Source organism: Vulpes lagopus, chromosome 4, assembly GCF_018345385.1.
Source record: "Vulpes lagopus strain Blue_001 chromosome 4, ASM1834538v1, whole genome shotgun sequence".
Classification (NCBI taxonomy): Eukaryota; Metazoa; Chordata; class Mammalia; order Carnivora; family Canidae; genus Vulpes; species Vulpes lagopus.
In genome coordinates this window covers 109,243,829-109,256,585 of record NC_054827.1, presented here as the reverse complement: position 1 = coordinate 109,256,585, position 12,757 = coordinate 109,243,829, and the positions used below count along the sequence as shown (strand labels likewise).

Here is a 12,757-nt window from a genome sequence, read left to right as displayed (position 1 = left end):
CTCTCCCTTTAACATCAGAAACAAGGCCAGGATATCTGCTCTCATCAGTTTTACTCAACACTATGCTGGAAGTTCTACTCAGGCAATCAGGAAAGAAAAAGAAAAGGCATTCTAGATAGGAAAGCAAGAAAGCTATCTGTATTTTCGGAGGATATGATCTGTATACAGGAAAATCTAAGGGATCCATTAAAAACTATTAACCGGGGCACCTGGGTGGCTCAATTGGTTAAGTGTCTGCCTTCAGCTCAGGTCCTGATCCTGGAGTCCAGAGAGTCTGCTTCTCCCTCTCCGTCTGCCCCTCCCCTGGCTCCTCCTCTCTCACTCACTCTTTCTCAAATAAATAAAATCTTAAAAATAAATAAATAACTTTTAACCAATAAAACAAGTTCAGCAAGGCTGAGGTTGTAAGATCAATATATAAAAATCAACTGTGGGCAGCCCCGGTGGTGCAGCGGTTTAGCGCTGCCTGCAGCCCGGGGCGTGATCCTGGAGACCCTGGATCCAGTCCCACGTCAGGCTCTCTGCATGGAGCCTGCTTCTCCCTCTGCCTTTGTCTCTGCCTCTCTCTCTCTGTCTCTCTCTCTCTCTGCATCTCTATGAATAAATAAATAGAATCTTTAAAAAAAATCAACTGTACTTCTATACACTAACGAGGAACAATCTGAAAATGAAATTAAGAAAACTGTAATTTGCAATAGCATCAAGAAGAATTAAAATAAAGTACAAGGTTTGTATACACTGAAAACTGTAAATCATTGCTAAAGAAATTAAAGATGACATACTGGAAAGGAAGAGACTTAACAGTCCAGAAGTAATTCTTTATATTTATGATAAATTTTCAACAAGCGTGCCCAAGAAAATTCAATGTAGAAAGAAGTCTTCTCAACAAATGGTGCAAGGACATATGAAAAAATGAAGATGGAACCCTCCCTTAGAGCATACAAAAAAATGTATTCCAGAACCATACACTTAAATGTAAGGGCTTAAACTATAAAATTCCTAAAAGGAAACATAGGAGGTTAATTTTTTTTGTGACCCTGAGTTAGGCAGTCTTTTGTAGATATGATACCAAAAGGACAAGTAGTAAGAGAAGTAACAGGTAATCTGGACATCATCAAAATTAAAAACTTTTGAGCTTCAAAGGGTACCATCAACAAAATGAAATGATAATCCTTATGGTGGGCAAAAGTTTTTGCAAGCCATCTATCTGATAAGGGACTTGAATCCAGAATATATAAAGAACACTTAAAATTCAACAATAAAGAAAATTAAAAATAAGCAAGGAATCCAAATAGACATTTCTTCAAAGATATATAAATGGGCAAAAGGATCTAAAAAGATGCTCACAATCATTAGCCACTAGAGAAATGCAAAACAAAACCACAATAAGCGGGAGCCTGAGTGGCTCAGTTGGTTAAGCATCTGCCTTTGTTTCAGGTCAGGATCCTAGGATCCTGAGATCAAGTCCCATGTCAGGCTCCCTGCTCCGCAGGGAGTCTGCTTCTCCCTCTGCCCCTCACCCCGCTTCTGCTCTCTCTCTCTCAAAGTATAAATAAAATGTTTAATAAAAAAAAACCCACAATGAGTTATCATTTCACACCCACCAGGATGGCAACAATCCAGAAGTCAGGTAACATCAAGTGTTGGTAAGAATTTGGAGACACAGACCCTCAACATTGGTGGTGAGAACATAAAACAGTGCAGCAACTGAGGAAATCGTGGCAATTCCTCAAAATGTTAAACAGAGAGTCATCATGTAAGCAGGCAATTGTACTCTTAAGTCCAATCCCAAGAAAAATGAAAATACAAAGTCTATCAAAAACTGCTGCTCATAGCGACATTATTCGTAATATCCAAAAAGTGGAAATAGGCCAAATGGCCATCAACTAATGAACAGAGAAATAAAATGTGGCACAGCCATACCACAGAGTATTACCCATCAATAAAAAGGAACAAAGTTGCTTTAACATGTACCTTAATTAAAGATGTTCCACTATGGAAAAGAAGCCAGTCACAAAAGTCCACGTGTTGTATGATTCCATTTACATGAAATTTGCAGAATAAGTAACTCCATAAAGACAGAAAGTGGGTAAGTGGTTGCCAGGGGCTGGGGAAAGGCAGGGAATGGTAATTACTAATAGGTAAGGAGTTTCTTTTCGGGATGAGAAAATCTTCTCAAGTTAGATGACAGTTATGATTACACAACTGTGAATACACTAAAAATCACTGAATCGCAGACTTTAAATGTGTGAGTTTTATGGTGTGTGAATTATATCTCAATAAGAGCTGTTTTTAAAAGTCCAAGGTGTTTAGTTCATGTGCAAACCCACTGTTGAACATAATACATTCTCTCCAAGTAGTCTGGAAAGAAATGCATAAAATGCCTTCTAAGAATGCATATATTTTCTTTATAGGTTACATTTAACATAAAAATCATCTGTGTAGAAAAGTGATTGCATGAATGTTGTATGCTAGACAGGTATAGGACTATTAGTAACATCGTATGGCTTAAAATAAAAAAGTGCATAAAACTGACAGATTTAAAATAACCCCACTGAAGGTTCCTCAGGAGCTCTCACATCTTTGTCTTCACAGCTGACCTTTGATACCCTTTATAGACTTGTCTCTCATTACTCCTCAACACAAATGCAGCTGGGCCATTTCCAGTGCCCACCCTTCCACCATGCATCAAATACCATGCTCATAGTCACTCATCCCCTCGACTATCTCTCTTAGGTCTTGAACAAATTCTGGGGACTTTTCATCCAACCAAATGCTTCTTCATCTCCAACATACTGTCCCATCAATGACATTTTCCTCACTCTCTCCAGACCACACCAATCCAATATCCACTGGCCTCTGGCAGCTCTATCTATCCACACCCCTGAGGGGACCCCTCACCATTTTTCACCACCCTCATGCAGCTAATGCACTCTCTTGGTAATTAAAAAGAAAAAAAAGAATCACCTACACTTTACCTTTTCCAGCCTTGATTCATTGACTTATCAACTTCATCTGATAGTTGCCTCACTTTCGGGAGATGATTTATCAGCTTCCACCCGAGCCCTAATGTAAACAGCACTCTCACCAATGACAGAGTGCCACCTAGTTGCAACACAGGGTAACTCCCAATGGCAGCAGGAAGATCTCCACAGCACGTTTCTGTAAATGTGCTGACAGTGAAAAGAAGCAGCCATGGCATAGGCATTGGCATAGGCATCGTTCTGCAGGACCGTGCAACTGTTTGATGTGCCGCTTGCCACCTGAAAAGTTTACCTCACACATCTTACAGCTATTCGTTGTTCCCAGCTCAGTGCCAGCCATGCAGGAGTCATTTAGCATTTGCCAAATCAAATTCAATTTCTGAAGTACACTACTCATGTAGATGGTTAAAAATTCCTGTGATAAGCACATGAGAGCATTTCTGAGTTTCCTCATAACAAATAAAAGGCAGAGATGAGTATGAAATAAGAAATCTCATGATTTACTCACATATAATGGAGCCTGCTGTGGATTAAGTTTCATGACCCAGGACACTGAAACAGAAAAGGAAGAAATAAGTGAGAATGAAATTAAAAGCTATCACCAAAAAAATATAAAAGCTGCAAATGCTCTATGTCACGTATGGCCATATGAACACAATCAGAAGTCTGAGGTTGTTGGATGCCTGGCTTTCCTTAGAGGTTAGGGAAGGCTAGAAGGTCAAGGACTGCAAAACTTCTTATAGCCTCACTTCAATCCCTTCGACTGGGGAGAAAGACTTTCTGATTGAAAAATAAACACAAAAGGCTCCACTGTCCTAGGAGAATTTTCAACAACCAACAGGGTATTAAATGCGCTTACCAAAGCAAAACCAGTGTACATTCAGTTATACTTTTACATAACTGCCCAAATTCAAAAAGTGCTGCATGGCCAGGGCCTCCTCCAGCCTCACCAGGGAGTTGAGGACAGGGGTACAGTGGGCCAGAGCACACTCTTCCTGTCTGCCCACAGAGAAGGGAGGATACCCTGCAAAGAAGGGAAGATACGGCTGGCCTCCACCATATACACGCTGTTACCCCCTCCCACCCCCGCTCAAAATTAATAGCTCGGTTCCCAACTGTTACCTTCACTAAATGAATGCTCTCAAAAATCTTAGGAAGAACTTTAGAGAAGACTCATAGGATTGTCTAATACCCTCCTGAATATCAAAAACAGCATGCTCTCAAGGTTTAACTTGGAGATTTGACCGGAGCTTCAAGTTAAAATACCATGGTCCAGAACTGTGGACTTCAGGATGGCAGGCCCTTTTCCAAACACCCTGAATTTGAGTATAAGCTGATCTTGTCCTCGTAGGAGTCAGAGAGGCAGACCCCAAAGGACTTGACTATAATTTGATCTAAGAAAGTTTCTTACTCATAATAAGTTAAATGGATTAAATTAAGGCACACAGTAACTAACCAGTAGTATAAACAACAGTACAGAAATGTCATTCGCACATGCAAAAAATAGATAAAATCACATTCTTTGTGTTCTACCAGATTACAAAAACCTAACAGTAAATTGAAATCCAAATAGCACTAACAGCAGCTTATCAATGGCTAAATGTTTAGAATAAAGAGCAATGAATGCCTCAGCAACCATGTGTAATCTAAGTAACAGAATCCTCCCGATACTGAAATCCTCCCAGATCTGCCAGTTTGGTCAGGCTGTGGTATGTGTATGTCCAAGATCAAGGCTCACCCAAAAAGCAGTTAACACACACTTAGGGGAAAAAAACCAAAAACCAAAGCTATAATCGGGCTCCTAAACCCAGTCATCCCCCAACCACTTGCAGGCCACAGGCTTTTCAGCATGTTTTGCCAACAGCCTGGGGGCTTGGCCACATTGGCAGACCACCTCCACATCCACCCCTGTTCATTCTCTGCCCTACTCCCCGCACTGAGACACCTCCTGGCTTCTTGGCACTTTCCTTCTTGTCTTCATGGAATGATTTTGTACCCTTAGGTGCTAAAATCACCTGCAAAAATCCACAGTGAAAACCAAACTTGAGAAATGTACCAATAACTCATTTAGTAGAAAAATAAGGGAGATCTCCAGTCCATCAAATTCAAATAGAAAGCACGGATGGAAAAGAAAAAACAAAGTGCTTGAGTACTTTTCTCAATGCATTAAATATCCATTTAATTTAAAATTAAGCTCACTGTGCTCACTAGCCTTTTAATCAGCTTTCCAGATCATGTCCAGACTTGCCTGGGACAAAGAACTAAAAGAACCTATAGGGATCCCTGGGTGGCGCAGCAGTTTGGCGCCTGTCTTTGGCCCAGGGCGTGATCCTGGAGACCCGGGATCGAATCCCACGTCGGGCTCCCGGTGCATGGAGCCTGCTTCTCCCTCTGCCTGTGTCTCTGCCTCTCTCTCTCTCTCTGTGACTATCATAAATAAAATTAAAAAAAAAAAAAAAAGAACCTATAACTTTATAAACCAATTCGCCTTAACTAACTTCTGAAGTGTTCCCCTCAAGAAGTATCCGTGGAAACTAAAACAGGAATTAACATTTCAGTAACCCATAACAAGTGGAGAAATCTAGGGAGACGCACTAGTGACTTATTGGCCCTCTGATGTTTCTTCATCTGCCAAGAAACTTATGACAACTTAGTTTGCAAAGACCACAGACATCAACCTATTTGAGCAGCTGCCGCTGCGTTTGGATAAAAGGGCTGGTTGAACTCACATGGCTCTCAGGAAGGGCTGATGCATCTCAACTGTTTGGTATTATGAACTCGCCTAAACATATATCAAAGCCAGAACCCATACAAGTTGTTCTGATATGAGGATTAAAGAGGAATGACAAAGTGTCTGTCCTCCCACACTGGTCAAAGGGACAGGTCATTGTTATGCTGGCAACAGAGGCTGTTGAAAGAATAAAGCTGTCAGAAGTCATCAAGGCAATGACCCCAGAAGCAACAGATTGGTAAATTCAGATTGCTTCAGCTTCTTCAACACTGACACACAAGAGAAAAGACAGGCCTAATATTTACAGAACTTTATGTTCAACATTATCTTTAATCCCTGTAAAAAGACATTTTCCCCATCTCACTGGTGAAAAAAAAAATCAAGTCTTTCAATGATTAAGTTACTTGTTACCAACTTTAAGAAGTAGGAGAGCCCAGAATCAAACCCCATTTGATGCCCAAATATGTGCTTTTCAGGATCTCCTGAATGACCTCAATTCACAAAATAGCTCATTTCACCTCTAGTTCAGAGAACATCAGAGACAGATTACTCCATTGCTGTTAATTGCTGTGCCTGTACAATGTACCAGGCATGGTACTGAGGCACTGAGGTTAATAGAAGGAATAGAGACAAAATTCCCAACCTTCACAGAGCTTTATCGTAGAGAGTAACACACTTAAATATGACAGTAAAATAAACGGTTTTCAGTGATAAGTTCTATGGAGGAAAATGAAAAAGAGGAACAAAATGTTTTAAACATGGTACTGAGGGAAGGCCTCTCTGAGGTGACATTTACCCCATGAAAATCTAAGAGATTAAGAAATGTTTGACAGAAGTAACATGTGGAGAGGGTTCCAGACCCCCAAACTGGCTCCAGCACTCAGAACAGTTTTGACATTAAGCCACCAGAAAACTTGCTACATATAGTGCCCAACTTTACACATTTAAGTGTGCTTACTTTACTTGACAACTGTGTTTTTTGAAAGGAGCCTATTGCAGGAAGGCAGTCTTTGGGTCAGAGTAAACATACAAAACAAACAAACAAATTTATTCTCTAAGCCCCAACTGAAAGTCTTTGCTTTGTCTACAGATTCTTCATCAAGCCTTCCCAAAAGGAAAGTTAAGGAACGCACTCTGTCCATTAATGATTTCATCAAGGAATTTTCAGAGAGAAAAACCCTACAATTTCGTTCTTACAAAAGACACTAATGAAGGATGTTGACCAAGTCCACACTTCCCTGGGCTCCTTTCACATAACACAAGGACAACACATGACAGACATGGTGGGACACTAAAAGCTGCACACCATTTGAAAGACTATGAAATGGAAATACCAACATTCAAACACTTATGGGATCCCTGGGTGACTCAGCGGTTTAGCGCCGCCTTTGGCCCAGGGCGTCCTGGAGTCCTGGGATCGAGTCCCACGTCGGGCTCCCTGCATGGAGCCTGCTTCTCCCTCTGCCTGTGTCTCTGCCTCTCTCTCTCTCTCTCACTCTGTGTGTGTCTCTCATAAATAAATAAATAAAATCTTTTTAAAAAATTCAAACACTGAAATGATGTGATTTCAAGTATGTTCACCAAATCTGCCACTCAGCAGAAGCCGGCTAGAATTCTGTCCAGTCATAAATCTGCAGGGTGAAGAATAAAAACAAACTCAGTAATTAAGTGTTTTCATTCTTCTCACATTTTCCATTTTATTGCAAAATGCCGAAAGAAAGCAAAAGGAATAGTTTACTGTTATACAAAAGCAACACATTCACTTTATGTCCAAGCAGGATTTCTCCACCCCGAATGCAACAGTCTCAGTGATGTCAGAGCAGTTCTCTGACAATTCTCTGGCAGCTTGCAGGGTGCTGCTGGACAAGCAGACACAGGCTACGACCTCTCCCTGCACTTCAGAACAAACGCTCACCAGCCTTTCCCTCACAGGGCACCAGGCGCACAGCATCATCAGAAGGATCAGCGATCAGTGTGGGATATGCAGTGCTTACACAGGTTAACAGAGGCAAAAGTTCCGGAATCGTTTACAGGTCACACTATCTGTAAAGGATTCTGAAGAAACTCAGTTGCTCTAAAGGATCACAAGGAAACTCAGGCATAAAGTGGGAGGGGCTATTTGGTTGGTTTGGGGGGGGACTAACGAAGAGTAAACAATTCTACCAACCAGAGTGCCTGAACAAATGAATGCAAAACCACCAGAAGCTACCAAAAAATGACATGCCTTCATAATGACTGGTGTCCAGAGCAGAGGCTGGCAAACATTTTCTTTAAAAGGCTAGATGGTAAACATTTTAGGCTTTGCCAGGTCATAGGTTTTCTGGTGCAATAAGTAAATGAATGGGTGTTGCCATGTTCCAATAAAACTCTTTACAAAAGGAGGCAGTGGACTAGATTCAGCCAGTGTTCCCCTAGAGTGCCAACTACAGATCAAAACTTAACAAAATACCTCTTAATAAGCTAAAGAAGCAGGGTGTCCCCATGCAATCACTCTGGAGGGCTTATATATTTTCAGCTAGAAAAGATTTCTCAGTACAGCGAAGTTCTAGAGTGCTTATACAATATCCTCTAGACCAGCAATCAAATTACGTGGGCGGGCATCCCAAGTTCTCCAGTGATTAACTGTATGACCCTGAGCAAGTAAGTCAGTGGACTGTGTAACCTCAGTCTCTTTATGTGCAGTGAGAGCATAAGAATTCCTGCCTACAGCATGGTGTCAGTGGAAGAATTAAAAGAGAGAATCCAAGTGAAGTGCTTAGCAAAGTGCCAGACACAGATCTTTCCTGCAATTTCTGGGTCTCAATGGAGACTACCAAGGAAAATACTTGGAAAACCATAAGTGGTCAAGATAAAAGGCATCAGGTATCCAGAGATGCATTTATCTAAAAACACATTGGTGGGTAAATCACAATTGTAAGATATAACAAAATAACCGTAGAAAAGAATCTGGAGGAACAAAATAACAAAATGTTAAACACACATATTTCTGAAAACAGCCAATTTTCATTCTTAAGTTATCTGTTTCTTAATCCTAACTATTCAGACATTGAACAGATACTTTTGTAGTCCGAAAGAAGACATTATACAGAGCACAACTATTTCAAGTCCCCTGTCATTCAGGGTGTCACAAATGAACTGGAATTAAGTAAAAAGACATTTTTCTTAAATGTGCAAACCGAAGAAATAAATCTACAATCTTTACTAATGCTCCCTAGAGCCGATAAAAGAAAAGCAATTAGAGTAACAATGTCTGTACTCCTATGTATCTAAATATAAATCAAACTTATTTTCCAGCCATATCTGCATAGTATACTAAAGAAACATAACACATGCTCCACTCTTAATGAGATGTCCCTGAAGGGAGGGGGGGAACCAAAAGCCAAACATTACATCGGGAATTACAGGGAGACCTGCAAACTCCCTGAATCTGTTAACTTCCTGACCACATGCCATTTCCTAAGGATCAGCTGTCCAGGTCTGCTAAACTTATCACTTCAATGGACATGGTTGTTGTCATTCACAACAGGGAAGCTTCCAAATCTACAAGATGTGCAAACTACCTTCACAATCAACCCCAGTCCCAAAAAAAGGAGGGCAGCTGTTTGAGAGTCAGCCAAGAGTAAATAAAGGATTTGTACCTGCAGGATACTTGCACTGCAAAATGTGCTTCAAATGAATTTCCACGGCCTGGGATTCTGCTAAAACTGTGCTATGGTAAATCCCTGGAAACCCACAAAAATTTGGGGTGAGGGTTAACATGGAAATGACAATACATACTCTGGATTCTTGTAAATAGTGTTCTGCTCTTCAAGGAAAATAACAGGATCCAAAGACTCTTTCCTTCATTCCTAAGGAGTCTGGGCTGGTGGCTATAAACATGTTATGTACTCGTTGGGGGTGGGAGCAGGGAATTCTGAACAATGGAAAAGCAGCAGGGTACAAAGAGCGAATAGGCGTTTCCTGTTGCAGATGCCAAGTTCTACAAAATCCGTACATACAAACTACTACAGGTACCAATACATTTCCTGAATAAGGGACTGAGGAAATCTTACAGGAGCCTAATTGTCTTTTTCTGTTTACAGCTGCATTAATTAATAACTGAGCACTTAGCTTTAAACACTGATTCTCAAACTTTAGGGGACATGGGTATCAGAGGCCTTGTTAAAGAATATAGATTCTAGCCCACCAAATCAGGAAACTAGACCTGGTGGTGTTTTTCCTTTTGAATCATGGCCCACACCTGGGGAAACAATGGTGTTGAGACCCAGAGCATGTGTCTGATTCTCTTGTGGCACAAGCTAGGCTTCTGTGTCCCACTACTTCATGACATTGTACTCCTAAAAATCACCAAGAAAAAAGTGAAGCACTGGTCACAACTGGAGTGAGAGGGGGAAGGGGACCCATGGCAGGAAGGTAGGAGAGGATAAGAAAGAAGAGTAGAACACAGGGCAATACTCACAGGAAAAACAAACACAGCCGATTAAAACTGAAACCCAAACAACCAAAACACTAACACCCACATTCACTCATTTACTATTTATCAGTGCCGAATTATCCAATAGGCAAAATGATCCTGAATTTAGGGCAAAAATACACACACACAAATAATCAAAGTCATTAACATGGAATAAAAAAACTCAGAACTCTTACCAAAATAATAATGAAAGAATTTAATTTAAAATCAGGCCTCTGATTTCTTATACCCAGAGTTTACTCTGAAATTCATATAGGAGAATACACCATAACTTTTCAGTACTTAGGGCCTCCTTTTTTTCTATTTATGTTTTTAATATCTGCCTGGCACAAAAAGACTCAATGATAGTAGATAATCTCTTTATGTTTCTGAGCCCCCAAAATATTTCATGTACAGTGAGCTGCTGAGTGCCAGAGATAAATAATACACTACCCTACCAATTTAGTAAGGGACATACAGATGTAAATGGATCATTATGTATTATAAGTGCAATAATAAAAATGTTACAAGGGTCAAGTAAGAAGAATAAACTAGCTAGGAAGCCCTCACACAATTTACTGGAGATCAGCTGTGAGGCAAGTTTCACCGGGTGGACACAGAAGCAGCCCAGAGCAGAGGAGCAGTGCCTGCAAGGACAACACAACACAGTGAGCTGCTGGGCACTGATCAGAATGAGAAGTGCAAGCAGGGGGCTGAAGAGGGAGAGGACAAAGGAGATGACTCAGGTAAATCCACACACCTCAAAGGCACTTGGCCAATGAAGGGAGAGAAGAAAACAGACAAACCACTGTGACCCCACTCTACCCTAAAGATCTTACAGCCTTATGATGGCACTGGCATCAACCAAATTTACGTCTTTGATTTTTTTTTTTTTTTCCTTTTCTGACCATTCTTTTTCTTACCCTTTTTTTTTTTTTTTTTTTTACGTTCAGCTAAATTTTCTATCCTTTCACAACTGCAGGTTCAAAGATTCACAAAAAGTTGCACTGGAAGAAGTCTATAATCATGTAGCCTACACTCAAACCCGGCAAGTACATGTGGGTCACAAGTAATAAGGCCAGTCTTCCCCCATGGCTTCCCTGAGATGCAGCAAGCGATGGCTGACTTCCCAGTCAAGTTCTGCAGGCCCTGGAGTCTGTGTCCCAAACCCCAGCCAAACCCTTTTGGCCACAGGACTTTACAATTAGAAGGGGGGTCTCATAAGCAGCCCACACCACCTTCCTCCCCAAGTGGGAATCACTGCCAGCCGGCCTGCCTCAGCTTGTAGACCAGAGTGCTAGGGCCTTATCACCTTGAGAAAATCTCTCCATGCTCCACTTGCTCCTCTGACTCAACCTTCCTGAAATACTATTCTCATTCTGTAGCTCACTCTCTGCCTGCCTACACAGTAGCAAGCAGTCCTTCAGAAAGGTTCTTCTGAGGTACCAACCTCTGTTCTTTACAGAGTGCTAGGAAAGGGTACTAAGATCTGCCCTGACTCAAGAAAAGGAAAGAAAAGCTTAAAAATAAAACGTGATCACAGTTTTGGAAACATATCTAAGCCATCTTAGTCGCTGTAGAGCTTCCAATCTCCAGGGCTAAAGGTAGAGTCCTGCAACCCAAGGTTCCTAAGCTCAGAGGCTGCAACCACAGACACATTAGGGGCAGCTTGAGGCCATCAGCTGCCAGCAGAAAGAGTAAGCTCACTACATTTCCTCTGTATATATATATATAAAAAAAAAAGAATCATCATCATCTGGGTCATGATCCCGGAGTCCTGGGATTAAGTCCCTCATCAGGCTCCCTACAGGCAGCCTGCTTTTTTCCCCTCTGCCTATGTTTCTGCCTTTCTATGGGTCTCTCATGAATAAATAAATAAAATCTTAAAAAAAAAAAAAAAATCCCCTCTCCTCCCTCTGCTCATCCCCATCCACCGTGCTCTCTAACATATATATATATATATATATATATTTCATATTTATTTTACACTAAATCTCTATAAGTCATTCTGATGAATAAATGAAGATATTAAAGGAACAGATGACTACTAGGTTGGAGACAATCTGCTGGCATTTAAGAATTAACAACCTCTTGTGGAAGAATGTAAGAATAAAAATGAAAATGCCAATACAATTCAGAGAAGGAGGCAGACAGACTTGGATTTGGTTGTAACTTTGGCACTTCAGACTCTATTATTGTGGACAAGTTACTTCATTGCCAAACTTTATTTTCATCTGTAAAATAGATAAAATTAAGAATAAAAGATGTGTGTAAAAGTGTTTAACACGGTAGTAAGCAACAAGAAAACACTCGGTGAGTTGCTGTCCCTACTGCCTCATATGAATGACAGGATTAGCTGTGTGCACTGACCTCACAACACATCCAACTCCCACGTCCTGTGGACCACCGCCACCACAGCACTGATCCCGAATTCTAAACAAAGGGAGTCCAGGAGAGAACTGTAGACCCCAGCAGATGAGGTGGCTCTACTGAATACACCCTTTATTGTTGGTGAACTCCCAGAAGCCCTCCAGGCTCCCCTACCACTCCGACTGGTGCCGCCCAACTGTGTTCAGTGGCTTGTCTATG

The 12,757-nt window shown here is 41.1% G+C and overlaps 1 protein-coding gene across 9 annotated transcripts in view; it reads right to left on the bottom strand.

Moving 5' to 3' along the window:
* Positions 1-12,757, bottom strand: part of AKAP13 (A-kinase anchoring protein 13) — a 325,195-nt gene that overhangs the window by 233,803 nt on the left and 78,635 nt on the right. For all 9 annotated transcript variants that reach the window (XM_041751826.1, XM_041751825.1, XM_041751827.1 and 6 more), the window contains one exon: positions 3,493-3,536. In XM_041751826.1, coding sequence (XP_041607760.1) covers positions 3,493-3,525 — 33 coding nt within the window. In that variant the 5' untranslated portion in view covers positions 3,526-3,536. The remainder of the gene's footprint in view (positions 1-3,492; positions 3,537-12,757) is intronic.